Source organism: Silene latifolia, chromosome Y (genome assembly GCF_048544455.1).
Source record: "Silene latifolia isolate original U9 population chromosome Y, ASM4854445v1, whole genome shotgun sequence".
Taxonomy (NCBI): domain Eukaryota; kingdom Viridiplantae; phylum Streptophyta; class Magnoliopsida; order Caryophyllales; family Caryophyllaceae; genus Silene; species Silene latifolia.
This window is the reverse complement of record NC_133538.1, coordinates 331,400,576-331,419,165: the sequence shown is the minus strand read 5'-3', so window position 1 is coordinate 331,419,165 and position 18,590 is coordinate 331,400,576. Positions and strand designations below refer to the sequence as shown.

Genomic DNA, 18,590 nt, shown 5'->3' with positions numbered 1-18,590 from the left:
TTCATTGCTTTAGGCCTGAGGATCGTTCACTCTGATACCACTTTGTAACACCCCCATTTACTTAAGGGCCTGTACTAGGACTCCTCAGATAAAGAATGGTATTACCATCTCGGAAACCCGAGGCAGTAGATAACAAAGGGAAAGATAAACAGTACTTTAAATTAAAAGTTTATAAATGTTTACAACTGAAATGGAACATGTCTCAAAACTGGAAATAAAGTCTTATAGCTAAACGGAAATAAAAGTGGGCTAGCTCTAAGTCAGGTGATCCATGCTCTCTCCCCTGCCAGCTCCAAATGTCTCAACAACTCTGTCAATCTCGCTCCCAAGTAAATGGATCATCACGGGCGTACATGAATACACGGGGTCAACCGCGAGGTTGAGTAGGTAATACGATATAAATAAAGAATGCAATGCTATAATCCTCCATTCTCAACTCCATCACACACATCCCGAACGCCCTTGACCATACCGATCCCCGACAGACTATATCAATCGAGCGTCGTCGATATACCAGCTCGTAGCTGAGGACACCAGGGCAAGTCCTGCAGAACCCGCCTGGGCCTTAATCGCAATAATCTCCTCTCCTCCAACTCCAATTCCGATGCAAATGCAATGTATGAAACGTATGAAACAATAATGCTCAACAAGATAAATAAGATAATCAGATATGTCATATAATCACCGAACATGCCAACTCTTTATAATTGTAAGAACTCAATTAGTGTATTCCCCTACCTCAGTACTGCAGTCAAATAGTCGGGTGCTCAGTAATATTCCACAACAAATTCGCCCTCTGAAAGATAAATAAACGATAAACAATTACTTAAGCTATTCCCGTTCCCAAAATAGAAAGTTACTAAAAAAATAGAAACTTCTTAAAATGGAAAGTTTCCTTAAATGGAAACTTTCTCGATCTAGCAGCTTTTCCATTTTAACAAACCCGACTCAAAACCCGTCTCTAAATATTTTAAATAACTCGGGAATTAATTTAACTAACTAAGAATACGACAAATTAACGAATTATAACGATTAAATCTACGACAAAACCGTTTCAAAACTAAAACAACCTGTCATCACCACCGTCCCATCCCACGCACTCCCACGCGCCGCCTCTAGCCCGTGTCAGCCACCAGCCCAAACCCCCAGTTTGACCCAGCCACCAACGAGCGCCCCCAACAGGGTCGACTGTTGCCGGCGAGTCAAACCAGGGTCGTTTGGCTCGGTTCACACCACCGTGCCTCACCAACCGCCCCCTGTTCTCGACTTACAACCACCGCAGCCATCACCTATCCCCTGCCAAACCACCACAGCCCTGCTCGCCGTCAGACAACGCACCCAGACGCCGTGGCGCTGCCGTTTCGACCTCCCCCGAGTCCACGGTGGCGCCACCCCAATCCTCACCGTCTAAACCCGCCTGAAAACCCGTATTTTAACCTGTTGCTACCCTATGTCGATGCAGCCTCTCCCTGCCACTACGACCGCCTAAAACCTCCCTAACAACCACCACAACACCCGACACGTACCACATAACTCAGATACCCCGTCAACAACCACCAGTACCGCCTCCCTAAGACACGCCACAACAATCAAAACCCGAAGGAAAAAGCGAAAACATAAAGGAAGGGTTGTACTCATACCTTTTCTTCCACCACAACAGCCACCAGGGTCGCCTACGGACGTCGACAACCACCCTAAAGCCTTCCTTGCTGCGCCGTCAACACCCACACTCACTCTCTCTCTCTCTCTCTCTCTCTCTCTCTCTCTCTCTCGATTTGCGTGAAGGTTGAGATTGATGCCGATGAAATGAGGGAGGCGGGTGAGGGAGTAGGGTTTTGTAGTGCTAGGGTAAAATTAGGTTAAAAACATGATGTTGGGTGTTGGGTTAAACATGTTATTGGGTAAGCTCAAATGGGTCGAGGGTAAATGGGTTAGCTCACATCTCGAATTCCATATAAACCCGTCTCAATTAACTTACGAAACAACTCGATCTTACGATATAACGCGAGTCAAGTAAAATAACTTAACGTAATTATCGACTAAACAATTAACCCGACTTAAATAGTAATATAAAATACGGAGTATTACAGTCTTCCCCCCTTAAAATGAACTTCGTCCCGAAGTTCGCTCATCTAGCAAACCCCCACGCAACGATGTGGGTACCAATACAGATTTTCTAGTATAAAGAACTCATGGACTTAGGCCCATAAAACAAAATGTTACAGAAATTCATTTTTAGGGGAGAAGACTGTAATACCACGAAATTTGATAAGTATTTATAAGAATAATTTATGTAATTCGAATAATTAATTAAAAGGGCATTTATATTAATAATTGCAGATAAGACGATAATTAATAATAAAATAATTGATGAGTCGGGAAGGCGAATTGGGCCGAGTAATAGGCATATAATTTGGGAATAATAATAGTACTATTAATTCTATCTTTTATAATAATAATAGTACTATTAATTCTATCTTTTATAATAATAATAATAATAATAATAATAATAATAATAATAATAATAATAATAATAATAATAATAATAATAATAATAATAATAATAATAATAATAATAATAATAATAATAATAATAATAATAATAATAATAATAATAATAATAATAATAATAATAATAATAATAATAATAATAATAATAATAATCCGTGAAATCTATTCCTCCTAAGTGTCGTCTTGGGTTTGCTCGGGCTTTGAAAGGGGCCTTGGATGCGGTGTATGATGACCCTAGTGATGTTTCCCGCTGGATTCGTTTGCTTGTTCTCCCACTTTGTTTGCTCAGGACTTTCGCTCCTCGGAGTAATCATGAGTGTCGGACTGCTATTCGGCGTCAGCATCAGGAGGAGAGTATTGCTGGGCTATCCTTGCTTGGGGGCACTGGGGGGGGGGGGGTTGCAGTTGTTACAGGAGTGTCTTGATGAGGGTCCTTCTTCTTTTTAAGTGGATGAGGATCTGGATTTGAGTGAGCTTAACCTCCGCCAATGTCGGCGGAAGATTTCTGATGGCCATTATACTGCTGCTGTACGGGTGCTTTCTTCCTCTGGGTCGCCCCCTACTCCGATGCCACTCTTGTGGCCCTGCGTGAGAAGCATCATGCCGCCCCGCCTCCTTCATTGCCTCCTCTGTCTGGGGATCATCATCCTCTGGTTGCCTCTTCGGTGGTTGTCTTGGATATGGTTCGGAGCTTCCCTCGTGGTACTTCATGTGGGAGGGATGGTTTTCGTGCCCAGCACCTTATGGATTGTTTGAGTGGCGCTGCTGTGGCTATCTCCGATGATTTGATCACCTCTATTACTAGGGTGGTTAATCTTTTTCTTAAGGGCCGATGTCCTCTTCCTCTGGGTGAGTACATTGCCAGCGCCCCTCTCACGCCACTCGTTAAACCGGGTGGTGGAGTGAGTCTTATTGCTGTTGGTACGGTTTGGAGACGGCTTGTCTCTAAGGTTGGTGCTTCTATGGTTGGTCCGTCTTTATCTTCTTATTTTGATGGGCTTCAGTTCGGGGTGGGTGTGTCCGGTGGAGGAGAGGCTATCTTGCATGCCTTGAACCGGCTTGTTGAGGCTCAGGGGGCTCGGGTGGGGCTTTCTATGCTGCTGGTTGATTTCCAGAATGCGTTTAACCTTGTTGACCGTTCGACCATGCTTCAGGAGGTCCGCCGTCGTTGCCCGGCTCTCTCCCGTTGGGTGGAGTTTTGTTATTCCAGCCCGGCCCGCCTTTTTTTATGGGGAGCACTGCTTGTGGTCTTGTCAGGGTGTTCAGCAGGGTGATCCGTTGGGGCCTTTGCTTTTCGCGTTGGTTTTGCATCCCTTGGTTTGCAAGATCCGGGACACTTTTGATCTCACTTTACAGGCATGGTACTAGATGATGGCACCATCGTGGGTGATACTTTGGAGGTGGGGAAGGTTTTGGACTTGATTAGGTTGGATGGCCCTCTTTTTGGATTGCATCTTAATGTCTCCAAGACGGAGGTCTTTTGGCCTGTTGAGGATCCTCGGAGTCGGCTTCCTGGGGTTTTCCCCACTTCTATTTCTCGGCCTTTGTGTGGTGTTACAGTTTTGGGAGGACCTGTCAGTACTTGTCCTGGTTTTAGCAGCGAGATTGTGGCGACGAGAGTAACTAAGACCATTGAGCTAATGGACTTGGTTGCGAGGATTGAGGACCCGCAATGTGAGTTGCTTCTTCTTCGAGCTTGTACTGGTATCTCTAAGCTCTACTTCTCCCTTCGTACTTGCTCGCCTAGTGTTTTTGCGTCTGTCCATCTTCCTTTTGATGCCGCTCTTTGTTCTAGCTTGGAACGTATTATCACCGCGTCAGGGCCGGGTTTTGGGGATTGGCAGTGGCGCCTTGCTACATTCCCTTTTCATCTTGGTGGTCTTGGTGTCTATGCGGCGGGAGATGTTTTATTTTATGCTTTTATTGCGTCCCGCTTATAGATCTCATTGGTTTGCGAGGCTAAGCTCCTCGGCCTTTTCTCGGTATTGTAGCGCTGCCCCGCCTTTGATGATGTCGCGCAGGTGTTTACTGCGACTACAGGTTCTGATATATTAGGTCACCCTAGTGAAATTGCTGCCCCTAAACTTATGAAGAAATTGGCAGACATTTATTTCACGACGGTTGCTGTTGCCTCAGAGTCTGTTTTCTCCTTGACACCGCGCCAGCTTGCCTTATGGCAGTCTCAGAAGGGTTCTCACTCCTCTGATTGGTTACGTGCGGTTCCTATCTCAGGGTTGGGGCAGACTATGAACGGGAGGACTTACCGGGAGTGTCTTTGGGGTATCGTCCGGGTGTTCCGTTATTCACGGTATCTAGGCCTGTCCTGCTTGCTCTCGGGTTTTTGTTTGGGATGTTTTTGGGGACCACGCTGTTTCTTATCTTTGATCTTGTGGGTGTTAAACATTGGCATAACCTTGTCCGGGACACCCTTTTCGACATCTGCTATAGATCTGGTATTACTGCGGGGAAGGAGGTTGATATCGGTATGGTTGATGGGCATGGTGGCTCTCCTCGTACAGGGGGCGTGATGTGTGCGTCGACCTGACAGGTTCTTCACCTTTGACTCAGACTGGGTTGGCAGATTTTGTGCCGGGCCGGGTTGTTGCTGATGCTGCTCAGCGAAAGTGTGCTAAGTATGGGGATTTGTGCGCGGTAGCGGGTTATGGTTTCCTTCCTTTCTCTTTCTCTTCACTAGGGGAGCTGGGTTCGGATGCTGTTGCCTTGCTCAAGCGGATCCAGAAATTCTCGGTATCTCAGAATGCGGGGGCTCGGGTTGCCGCTTACATTTTTACTAGACTTAGCTTTGCTATTGCTAAGGGTGTGGGAGCTCAGATTGTTTCACGGCTCCCCACCAATTTCATGTAAACTTTTATTTTTGTTTTAATGAAAGCTGCGCGCATCCTTCTATAAAAAAAAAAATTAATAATAATAATAATAATAATGATAGTAATAATAATAATAGTAATTACGATAATACTAATTACAATTGTATTTGTAGAATAATAATAATATAATAATTACATAGTTTCCTAATTGCTTCCTTATGCCTTATAACCTACCTATGTAAATAGATGATAACCTACAACAGTAGACATTTTTTTGTTTGTTTTTTTTTTTTTGCAAAAGATTATCATTTCATTCATAATAGAAAGAAATTACAATGTTTTTTCAAAGCTATCCACTATACAAAAGCTCAACTATTCCAAGACTCAAGATATAAGCTAAGAACAAAGACTAGCACAGATCATAGGAAAACACTCATGCTGCGACCACTTGAACATTCTCACAGCCACCAGATATTTAATATGCTTAACAATACAAGAGATAGGCTGATCTATCCCCTGGAAAATGCGTTTGTTTCTTTCAACACACAGTTGATGAACAGTAGCAGCCAGAGTAGTTGTCAACCAATCAGTATGCCAATGTCTACTACTACCAATAGAATCTAATTCCTTTTGAAGAGAAGAAATAACTCGAGATATTCTCAACCAAAGAAGAAGCTGCTGCCAAATTGCAGAGGAAACAGGACAAGTGAAGAAGAGATGGGCATGAGTCTCTTCCTGAGCAAGACAGAGAGCACACCTATTAGCATAAGGTATACCTCTCCTCTGAAGATTATCCACTGTAGCCAACTGATGTTGAACAGCCAGGGAGCAAATTATTTTATGACTAGGAACAATGTTGGAATGAGCAAGACCCGTAGTCCAGTTATCAGCAGCAGGAGCATTTCTGTAAAACCCATATGCAGACTGAACACTGAACTTAGGGTTTACAGTCCAAGCATTGAGGTACAACTTAGCAGCCTGAACAGACCCAGCCAGATTAAGTAAGTGATCCCTGGTAGAAAGTATACCAGATATACTGAAAGAGAAATGATCCTTAGCCCTAACTGTCTAAATATCCTCCTATTTCAGGATGTGTTTATCAACCCAACTCTTCCATTTACTGGTGCCAGGGAGAGAGAGCAGCCAAATCCATCTACTAAGAAAATAGAAATTCCAAGCAGGGAGATCTTTGACATTAAACCCTCCAGCCAGGAAAGGAAAAGAGATCTGGTACCAACTCTTAAAGACCATCCTCATTTCACCATCTGGAATGCCCCAGAAAAAATTCCAGCGAATCTTGTTAAGATGTTGCACCACAGCATGAGGTAACAACAGACTAGAGCACCAAAAATTCTCTATCCCAAAGATAATGGAGTTAATTAGCTGCAACTTTCCAGCATAGGAGAGAAAGTGAGTCGACCAATGAGCAACAGCTTTTTGGATCTTGACAACCAGGGAATCAAACATGCTAATAGTAATACGAGAAGGATTCAGTGGGAGCCCAAGATAGTTAAAGGGAAAGAGGCCTTCAGAGAACCCAGTATTATGAAGAATAATATCCTTAATAGAAGAATCAACTCCCCCAAAGTATATAGTTGTTTTTTCAGGATTTGCAGTAAGACCTAAAACCTGAGCAAACTGAGCTAGCACCTCAGCAACATTAGTAGTAGAAGGAACATCCCCTCTAATAAAGAACATTAAGTCATCTACAAAAATGAAGTGAGTCAAGTTGGTGCTACTACACTTGGGATGGTAAGAAACCTGAGGTTTATTGCAAATTTTCCTTAAAGCTCTGGATAGGATCTCCATTCCCAAGATAAAGAGATATGGTGACAAAGGATCACCTTGCCTAATGCCACTCTTTCCCTGAAAGTAACCAGTAAGTTTACCATTAAGCTTGAGTGAGAACCAAGGATTAGTGATGCAACCTAAAATCCAGTCAATGAAAATCTGGGGGAAACCAAAATTATGGAGATAGTGACCTATGAAATCCCAACTCAAGGAATCAAAAGCTTTCCTAATGTCTACTTTCATGAGGCATTTAGGAGAAATATGCTGTCTAGTATAACCCTTCATCAGGGCCTGAGATAACATAACATTTTCAAAAATACTCCTTCCTTTAACAAAAGCAGCTTGTTCTACACCAACAAGAGAAGGAAGAACTTGCTGGAATCTATTTTCCAGGATCTTGCTAACCACTTTATAGAATACAGTACATCAAGAGATGGGTCTATAATCCATGACTAAAGTAGGGACAACTTTCTTAGGAATTAGGGAAAGAATGGTAGAGTTCGCAAGCTTGGACATGTGCTTAGTCTTGAAAAAATGATATACTGCTCTACTAAAATCCAAGCCAATGATAGCCCAAGCAGGCTTAAAAAACCCAGCTGAAAACCAATCAATCATTGGGCTACTATTATTATCCATACTAAAAAAGAGCATCCTTAATTTCTTTTAAAGTACTAGGAGCTGCTAAGATAAGACTCTCATCAGCAGACAACTTATTGCCAAGGTTATGCTCATCAGAAAGACGGAGAACCTGAGTAGACTGCCCTAAGAAGCCATGATAATAGTCCTGAAAAGCCTGGCTAACTTGGGTATGACCCAGCTGAGGAAATCCATGAACATCATTAATAAGTCCAATTTACTGCTGATGCCTTCTTTCAGAAATCTTGGAGAAAAAATATTTGGAGCGGCAATCAGAATCTTGAAGATGCTTGATTTTAGCTCGTTGAGTGAGCATATTAAGCTCCTGATTTTTGACAGAGATGAAATCCTTGAGTTTTTGTCTCTCTTCCTGAATTAGAGACTCTAGAAGGGTTTTTTAACAAGTTGAGCTTGACAATCATTCAAGGCTGCCTTAGCAAACTTCACTTTAGCAGAAATATAAGCAAAATCCTTGGTGTGAAGTTTAGTCAGAGCATGCTTCACTGATTTCTGTTTCACTAAAAAGCAGAAAGTAGGGCTCCCTTTTTTATCAGTCCTCCAAGCATCAGCAACAGTACTAAGGTAATCAGGATGAGAAATCCATTGATTAAGAAAACTAAACCTATTCTGAATCTTTCTATCCTCAGAAATATGAACAATTATGGGAGAGTGATCAGAGATCCCAGATTCACTAAAATGAGCAAAAGAGTGAGGAAAGCTAGAGAGCCAGCTTGGGTTAACAAGAGCCCTGTCCAACTTAGACCAAACCCTAGTAGAGGAATCATGCTTATTAGTCCAAGTAAGCTCACAGCCCGTGCTATTAAGATCATCAAGTTGACAATTGGCAAGACAAGAATTAAAAGCCATCATTTCCTGAAGAATGAGAGGATTAGGAATGAGTTTCTCAGCAGGATCCCTAACAACATTAAAATCCCCTAAGACTAACCAGGTAGTAGAGGGGGCCAACTTCTGCAAGTCTGACCAAAGTCTTTCTCTATCAAAGGCACAATTACTGCCATAGACCATACTCAAATAAAATGTCATATTAGACTCAAAATGATGAATATTGAAGTTGTAACCTGATCGGAAATATCTTGAGAAACAATTTTAGTAGACTTGGGATTAAAAAGAACCCAAATTCTCCCATTATAGTTCTTACTATAGTTAGTAACAACAACCCAATCTCTAATTTTTTATTGGACAAGAATAGATGCATTAGCACTGGAAACTCTGGTTTCCAAAAGAGCAAGAACATCAATCTTATTATCCCTCAGAAAAAGGAGGACTTCACTATGTATAATGGGACAATTGAAACCTCTAATATTCTAGGCAGAGATCCTCATTGAGAAATATTATGAGGTTTGGGAACACCACTAGTATTAGTACTGGGTAACACAGAACATCCTAAGCGCTTTGTGGAACTAATATCAAGAGGAACTGGAACAAAAAAAGGAGATCTCTTTGGCTAGTGAGACACATAATGAGCCTACATTCTCCAACTGAGCACCATTTTGCTCCTGAATAAGTCCCAAGGTACCACCTAGTTCTGGATTAGTAATATCACCACGTATCTCATCCTGAGAAATTTCACCAGTTTCCAACACTTGAAAAGAATTCTTGGTTGAAACAATATCATGAGCAGCAGGACTAGCAGTCCTGGGAAGGGGATTAGGAAGAGAAGGCTTTGAGTCTGTGGTAACCTGATCACCAGACCCAAAAACCTACTGAGGAACCTGATCCTTCTCCAGAGAAGGCTGATCCACACTAGTCTTGGAAGCCATCTTGAGCCATTTACAAGTAGAACTCTTATGCCCTAATTTACCACATCCTGAGCAGTAAAAAGGAACCCATTCATAGACTACTTTCTAAGTAATTTGCCCCAATAAAGGAGTATTGATAACCACAAAATCCACAAAATCCTTAGAAACATCAATTTCCACCATTAATCGAGCAAAAGACAGCTTTTCTTTATTAGTGGTAGCTAGGTCTGCAAAAAGAGGCTTTCCAAGTTTGCAAGCAATCTTACTCAATACCACCTAAGACCAAAGATATGGGTCAAGGCTAGGAAATAATATCCATACAGGGACTTTGGCCACTGTATCCATCTCAGTAGAAAAGGAAGCATACCATTGCTTTAGAATCAAAGAATTTCCTTCAATCACTCAAGGACCCTGCCTTAGAACATTAGTCATGGCTTCCTGGGTTTCAAACCTAAAAGCAAACCAGCCCTTTCGATAGTACTGAACAACAGGAAGGGCAATGCAGCTCTAGTTTTTAGTAACAAAAGCTTGAACAGATTTAAGTGAAGGTTTACCCCCAATTATATGACCCATCAAAGTAAACTCCCAAATTTTCATTTCCTTTTCAAAATCAGAAGTAGCAATATCAATTTCTACAGCATTTACACTATCATGACAAAAATGCAAGCTCATCCCAGCATTAGGAGGCGTCTTAACAACATGAGACCAGGGTTTTGCTACTGGTTGACCATATTGAGAGACATTATTATTTGGAGTAACAAGAGTATCATTAGAAGCAGTATTCATAGTAGTATTCATAGGAACCGTATTATCCACAGAAACAATTGGAGTAACGATGGAGTTAGGGTTTACCATTGTTGAGGAACTAGTAGTAGGACGAGCTATTGGAGAAGAAGAACGCAAACCCGAGCTTCGAGCTTTATCCATGGCGGAGACAATTAGATCATTCACCGTGACAAATTCCACACCCGGACAAGAATAATTCACCCGGAGAAGCCGATGGTTTAGGAGTGGCTAGAGTAGAACGAAGCTTTGCAATACGACCTTGTGTTCGCGCCATGGAAATCGAAAGAAATCACAGAAAACAGAGAGTCAAAGAAAAGTCATGAAACCGTAAAAAGAGGAGAAAAGTTTGTTGTAGAGAGAGCAAGTTTGTTATAGAGAGAGGTGAAAATCCGTATTATGCAATAATATATTGATTTTTTAACTAATATAACTCGCGTTGTAGATCGTCGTGTGACTAGCTAGGATTATGACCTTGGCCGTGGACCAACAGGGAGTGACCAAGCCCTACCGTTGACCACCATGGACCTCGAGAAAGGGGCTTTTCAGGCGGGTTTGGGGTGGTTGTTGCCTACGTTGAACATGGGCTTTTACCCTTGTTTGTGACTTGACCAGACTTGGACTTGGGCAGGTGTATTCGGGGTGGTTGGTCGGCCGTTGGGAATGCGGTAGGGTGGTTAAAGGTGGTGGCTTGTGCGGTGGTTGGTCGTAATTACGAGTTAGGTCATGGTTATTGTTTAAACACGATGAAACCCGTTTTATACCACTTACCTTGACTTGTTAGACTTTAACCTAGATTGGTTGGGTTCGTGGGGGCTAGGCAGTTCTAATGGTGGTGCTACGATGGTCGGGGGTGGTGGATTGCGTATGTAGTTGCCGGATTTTCGATGGTGTCTTTGTTTGTATTAAACCGTGTGTGGGTACTTCGTGTTTAACCAAGACCGTGACCAGGGGAAGGGGATGTTGCCGGTGGACCACCGTGGGTCAGTTGAGACATGGGTGGTGGCTACTGGTGGCATGTGTTGGTGGTGGTAATTAGCGGGTGTATGAGTTTTTGCGTGTTGTTGTTGGGTGTTGGTCGTGAGTGTTAGGGCGAGGTGGTGAGCTTGTGTATGGAGGTTGTTGCTGGAGTTTAGGTCGTGACTGGGTTGGTGGCAGTGGTAACTCACGGTGGGGTAGGTGGCAAAGGTGGTTGTGTGGTGGTTGGGCGAGTTTAGTGGGTTATTTAAGGAAGGTGTGAACACGGGTGACAACTGTGTTTGTTGGGTATGTTTATGGGGTTTCGGGTTTTTGACTTGGGTTTGGTTAATGGTCGAGTTTGATTTTAGTTTGAGACGGGTTTATAAATACTAATTTATGTAATAGTATAAATATAATGATTAATGAATAATTAGTTATATAAATAGTAAATTTCTTTACAATTAGTTTAACTATTTTATATAATTAGATTTGTTAAGTAATTGTATACGATTATTATAATTCCTAGGTGACGGATTTAATGAGGAATTCTATTGACTGCTCGGATTGCTTTACTTGTATTTGCTTATCAGGTAGGAATATCCTACTCAACCTTGTGTTATGTCCTTATATGACGGAGTTATGTCTGAGATATGTTTTATAAAGAATTGTGATGAAAAGTATTTTATTATATGTTGAGATGGATGTCACTGTTATTTATACTATTGCGATTATTAATTATTTGTCATACGAGTATTGTGATGTGTTGTGCATAGCGGGAGATATGCTACTGCCAGTTGTGCATAACAAGAGAGTTCTTACTGCCAGATGTGCATAGTACGGTGGGTACTACTGCCAGTTGAGCATGGTATGAGAGTACCACTGCTAGTTGAGTTGAGCATTGCACTGTGGTAAAGGGGTTTGTGCTACTGCCAAAGAATTCGTTCAGTTAGTTATGGTATGATTGGATGAGTTGGCGATGGTTGGATATCGATAGGTTGTGCTACTGCGGTTGTTTATATATATTGAGTAATTATTGTTGTTTAGTTTATTCCTACTCAACCTCGTGTTTGACAGTGTATTCGTGAACACCTGTGATGAACTGTAACAGAGGAGCAGACTTGACAGATATTTAAGATTAGCTGGCTTGGTAGCTTATGGGGACGCGTGATGATTCGGCCAGTCTACCTAGAAGTCTAGATCATATAGTTTTGTTATTCACTGTATTTATTCCGCTACGAGTTGTAATTAATTTTAAATTAATTTTTAATTTGGTTAATTTGCAATAAATATGTAATCGCTAAATTTTAACAAAAGTACTTTGGTTTGTTGTACTTGGTTATTCACTACCTCGGGAAACCGAGATGGTAACACTCTCATTTACTTGGGATGTCTTGCCAAAGGTTCCTAAATAAATGAGGGTGTTACAAAATGGTATCAAAGCAAAACGATCCTCAGGCCTAAACAAAAGAACAATAATGAACGTAGGATGTATCTAATAAAATAAATCCCGATTAGAAACTGTTAAGTGCGCCTCTTAGTGCGGTTAAGAAGCGCGCCTTAGCTCATACCATGGCCCTCTCAGTGTTGAACTGGGAACCCTGAGAGAATATTTTAGAGTATGTGGTAGTTATAATAAGGTATATTATATTTTAGAAGATATTTATTAGGAAGTTACTAACATTGTTGCTGGGAGAGATTACGGTAAGTATTGTGAATGATTCTTGGCTTGACCATAACATGAGAATTGATATTGTTTAATGGATGAAATGAGGATTTGATGTTTAATTGTTTTGATCATGAGCATGAAAGTAATTGTGAATTGATATTGAATATGTGGTTGGATGTTATAGTAGTATCATGTCTAGTGATATGCAGCTATGTAAATCCCGATACCATGCTATTTACAATGCTTTGAAATGATTAAACTTGTGATAGGGATAAATTAGAGTATATGCTAGTCGTGTGAATAGTATGATGACTAAGTTATGTTGATACATGTATAGGAGGGTGCTAATAAGGGCTTATGACCTATTAAAAAGGAACCTAGAGCTGAACCTTATTTTATTAGATTTTTACCGATATTTGATCTAGCTGCCGTTGGACATCTGTTTATCGTCTTAGGTCGAAATATTTATGACTGGTAACCCAATTAGTTAGATTTCCAATGACATTGGTCTCATATTTAGATGTTTTACGGTTTAGGAGAAATAAATATTTTAGTTGATAGTGATTAAAATGTTCCTGTACAGTTAAGTTTTCGACAAACGATTTTGTAAAATTCCTCATTTAATCTGTACTTCAATTTTTTTCCAAATTTAAACTCCACTGTTTAAAAGATTCATATATGTTTTCCAATTGATAAGCCAAGTTGCAAGATAATATTTTGATATTTAATAGTGAATTTTACAAGTTCACCTAAGGTTTTGACAAATTGTTGATCGGTTTCTGTATGGACCAACTGGATTGTAAAAATCATTATAAAATGGTTGATTAAGATTTGAATTATATTCTTTTTCTCATGTTTTGAAACCTCCCTATATTTTCTGAAAAGGATAAAAACTCAAAGTGGAATGTAACGGTTATTTAATGGTGATTTTTGAAAGTTACTGCTTGACTTTGATTTCTGAAAACGCGACTTTTACCAAAAGTTCAAATAAATGCTTTATCAATTCTTAAACTATGATAGTTGAGGTGTAGGAGGGACGATAGGGGAACCAAAGGAGGGGTAAGATAGGATACTGTTGACTACACCTTGTTTTGATTGTAGGTATAGAATGTTTAAAAATGTTAGGCCATGTTTCCTCGGGTAGTCGTAGTTCCGAAATTTCGGGACGAAGTTTACTTTTAGGGGGGTAGAATGTGACACCTCATGTTTTGAGTTTATTTTGAGATACATTTCCGTGTGTTAACTTTATTTTGTGATGGATTTTGATAAGTTGATATTGCATGATAATAACAAATGGTTAATTGTGTTGCAATGGTCATAAATTGGAATGGTACTCAGTTGTAAGGGTGTTATAGTGGTTTTTGTAGTATTTCTGGGTGAACTTCGGGACGAAGTTAATTTTTAGGGGGCAAGACTGTAATACCTCGAAATTTGATAAGTATTTCTAAGAATAATTTATGTCATTCGAATAATTAATTAAAAGGGCATTTATATAAATAAATGAAGATAAGACGATAATTAATAATAAAATAATGGATGAGTCGAGAAGACGAATTGGGCTGAGTAATAGGCATGTAATATGGTAATAATAATAGTACTATTAATTCTATCTTTTATAATAATAATAATAATAATAATAATAATAATAATAATAATAATAATAATAATAATAATAATAATAATAATAATAATAATAATAATAATAATAATAATAATAATAATAATAATAATATTATTATTATTATTATTATTAATTACGATAATACTAAAAACAATTGGATTTGTATAATAATAAAATAATAATTACATAGTTTCCTAATTGCTTCCATATGGCCTATAACCTACCTATATAAATAAATGATAACCTACAATAGTAGACATTATTCTTCATCAAATCTGAATAATTCATAAAAGAGAGAGAAGGAGATTTAGAAGAGAGAAAAGGGAAGAACTCAGCTTTTATTATCGTTTCAAGGTAAGACCGTCTTATGCTACAATATATTCATTTTGTAACTAATATAACTCGCATTGTAGATCACCGCGTGACTCTCTAGGATCATAACCTTGGTCGTAGACCACCAGGGAGTGACCAAGACCCACCATTGACCACCACGGATCTCAGGAAAGGGGCGTTTCAGGCGGATTTAGGGGTGGTTGTTGCCTACATTGAACATGGGCTTTTACCCTTGTTTGTGACTTGACCGGACTTGGACCTGGGCAAGTGGACTCGGGGTGGTTGGTCGGCCATCGGGGATGCAGTAGGGTGGTTAAAGGTGGTGGCTTGTGCGGTGGTTGGCCGGAATTACGAGTTAGGTCATGGTTATTGATTAAACACGATGAAACCCGTTTTATACCACTTACAATGACTTGTTTGACTTGAACCTGCGTTGGTTGGGTTCGTGGGGGCTAGGCGGTTCTAGTGGTTGTGCTAGGATGGTCGGGGTGGTGGATTGTGTAGGTGGCTGGCGGATTTTCGAGGGTGTCTCTGTTTGTATTAAATCGTGTGTGGGTCCTTCGTGTTTGACCAAGACCGTAACCAAGGGAAGGGGATATTGTCGGTGGAACACCGTGGGTCAGTGGAGTTAGGGGTGGTGGCTACTGGCGGCGTGTGGTGGTGGTAATTTGCGGGTGTATGAGTTGTTGCGTGTTTTTGTTGGGTGTTGGTCGTGAGTGTTAGAGCGAGGTGGTGATCTGGTGTATGGCAGTTGTTGCTGGTGTTTAGGCCGTTGCTGAGTTGGTGGCAGTGGTGACTCACGGTGGGGCAGGTGGCAGAGGTGGATGTGTGGTGGTTGGGCGAGTTTCGTGAGTTGTTTAAGGGAGGTGTGAACACGGGTGACAACCGTGTTTGTTGGGTATGTTTGTGGGGTTGCGGGTTTTTTCCTTGGGTTTGGTTTATGGCCAAGTTTGATTTTAGTTTGAGACGGGTTTATAAATACTAATTTACGTAATAAAATAATTATAATGATTAACGAACAATTAGTTTTATAAATAGTAAATTTCTTTACAATTAGTTTAACTATTTTAAATAAATAGATTTGTTAAGTAATTATATACGATTATTGTAATTGCTAGGTGACGGTTTTAGTGACGAATTCTATTGACTTCTCGGATTACTTTACTTGGATTTGTTTATCAGGTAGGAATATCCTACTCAACCTTGTGTTATGTCCTTATATGACGGAGTTATGCCTGAGATATGTTTTATAATGAATTGTGGTTAAAAGTATTATATTAAATGTTGAGATGGATGTCACTGTTATTTATACTATTGCGATTATTATTGATAACTCATACGAGTATTGTGATTAGTTGTGCATAGCGGGAGAGATGCTACTGTCAGTTTTGCATAACAAGAGAGTTGTTACTGCCAGATGTGCATAGTATGGTGGGTAGTACTGCCATTTTATTTGAGGAAGGCACGATGTTAAAGGGGCTGTGCTAATGCTAGTGAATTCATTGAGTTAGTTACGGTATGATTGGATGAGTTGGCAATGGTTAGATATCGATTGGTTATGCTAGTGCCGTTGTTTATTTATATTGAGTAATTATTGTTGTTTAGTTTTTTACGACTCAACCTCGTGGTTGATAGTTTATTGGTGAACACTTGTGATGAACCGTAATGGGAGAGCAGACTTGACAGGTATTTAAGATTAGCTGACTTGGGAAATTATGGGGACGCGTGAGGATTTGGCCAGTCTACCTAGAAGTCTAGATCATATAGCTTTATTATTCACTTTATTTTTTCCGCTGCGAGTTATAATTAATTTTATATTAAATTTTAGTTTGGTTAATTTCTAATAAACATGTAATCGCTAAATTTTATCTAATGTACTTTGGTTTGTTGTAATTTGTTATTCACTACCTCGGGAAACCGAGATGGTTACACTCTCATTTACTTGGGATGTCTTGCCAAAGGCTCCTAAATAAATGGGAGTGTTACAGCTGGCTAGTTACTATGCGTCTCATTTTTCACCATCATCAACTCCTCCGTTCTTTTCAAGTGACAAACAAAACCCCACATTTCCTACTGATACCCGTCGTTGTGAGTACCAAAGATAAAATTTATAATTCCTATTAAGACTAACCTAGGCTAGTGGTAACAGGGTCGAACCACAAGGAGGCAGATGTAAATTTTAGTTGATTTAAGTTCAGTCTGGGGTAACTATTGTGGGGGTTGAATTGAATTGGTCTACAGCTAAAAGTGAACAAAGATAATAAACTAAATAAACGATTTAAACAGATAAAAGAAGGGTACTAGGATGGTCGGTTTATTATAGCTTCGGCGGCAGCAAACTAAGTCGGTCTGAATCAAACATAGGTAAGGCGAAAAATAAAGAGGTCCTCTCGGTCCACTCTTAACAAATAGCATCTTTCGATCTCGCTATAGGTCCCTAATATCACTAATACTAACTTTCGTCCTGAAAAGTGACTAACGGTCTAAACTATACTATCTTTTGATCTTAGCACAGTTTAGTCGATTTAATTGATGGTCAAATAACTTTCCCTATCTTTGGATCTAACGGGTCGGTCACAAAATAGGTATCTAACTGGTCGCATGCATTCGATTGGTTAAATACAAGTTTAAATTCAATTAAAACGAAGGAAAACCCGACGAGGTCAGTCGATCGACTGACAATGTCAGTCGATCAACCAACACGCGAGACAGTCCGTGTCTAATCTAATGCCGCCTTTGCCATAAATCGCCTACATCCTAGCACTAAAGAATTAGCTACTCATGCTAAGGGTAAAAACAACAATAAAACTAATAACGATTACTGAATTCATGCTTAGAATAGATAACAAATAGCGATAATACGATAATTGGCTTTTGGGATACTAACTAGCAAATCTATACTAATGATGAAAGTAAAACAATAAACTGAAATTAGGACAGAAGGAATACCGAGATTTCAGAGGAAAGATTAAGAACAAGAACAGAATTCCGATGCTAAAACGATGTTCCAAACCCTAATTACTCGAATAAACCAAAACTGAAAGTTACTATATGAAACATAGATAAAAACTTGGATCCAAACTTCGATCCTAGACTGAATGTTTTATGTTACGTTATATAGCAAATAACGTAACATCTTATTTCCTAAACCTAGCATCATGGGCTTGCGCTTTCTCGTTCTTCAAATTCTCGTCTGGAATAGCAATCTGGTCGATCGACTGATAAGGTGGTCGATCGATCGCTCCTCAAAGAAACAAAAGAGCTTCGGAACCCGATCATTGGTCGATCGACTGAGGGTGATGGTCGATCGACTAATGGAGCTGCTACTTGACTTTTCAAAACACGTGGACTTGTCTTTTAGGCCTTGGATTGCGCACCAAGCTCGTTCCTTAAGCAATTCCTTTACGTCGTTTGCAATGCAGATTACTCGGGGACGGATTTGGCTTGATTTCTACTCATTTTCGCATAACTCTGCAATATTACATAAAAATACGAAAGTAGACGAAATGGGGCAAATAGTAGCGTAAACTACATAAATGAGCTCTGAAATGCGTGTAAAAAAGGATGTAAAACATCATATAAATGACACGCATCAAACTTCCCTAAACCAAACCCTTGCTTGTCCCCAAGCAAGAACTAGACTCGATCTAATGACCTAATGGAACGAGTTCAATCTCAGAGCGAAATGCAAACTGTTAAGCCTA

At 40.1% G+C, this 18,590-nt stretch overlaps 1 protein-coding gene across 1 annotated transcript; it reads right to left on the bottom strand.

Annotated features, from left to right (window-relative positions):
• Positions 1 to 5,732: 5,732 nt before the first annotated feature.
• On the bottom strand, positions 5,733 to 8,807 carry LOC141631403 (uncharacterized). Its single transcript, XM_074444079.1, has 4 exons — positions 8,166 to 8,807; positions 7,800 to 7,944; positions 6,571 to 7,534; positions 5,733 to 6,348 (listed from the first exon to the last, which is right to left on the bottom strand). The coding sequence occupies exons 1-4, from the start codon at positions 8,805 to 8,807 to the stop codon at positions 5,733 to 5,735; spliced, it is 2,367 nt and encodes a 788-aa protein (XP_074300180.1).
• Between the last annotated feature and the right edge of the window lie 9,783 nt (positions 8,808 to 18,590).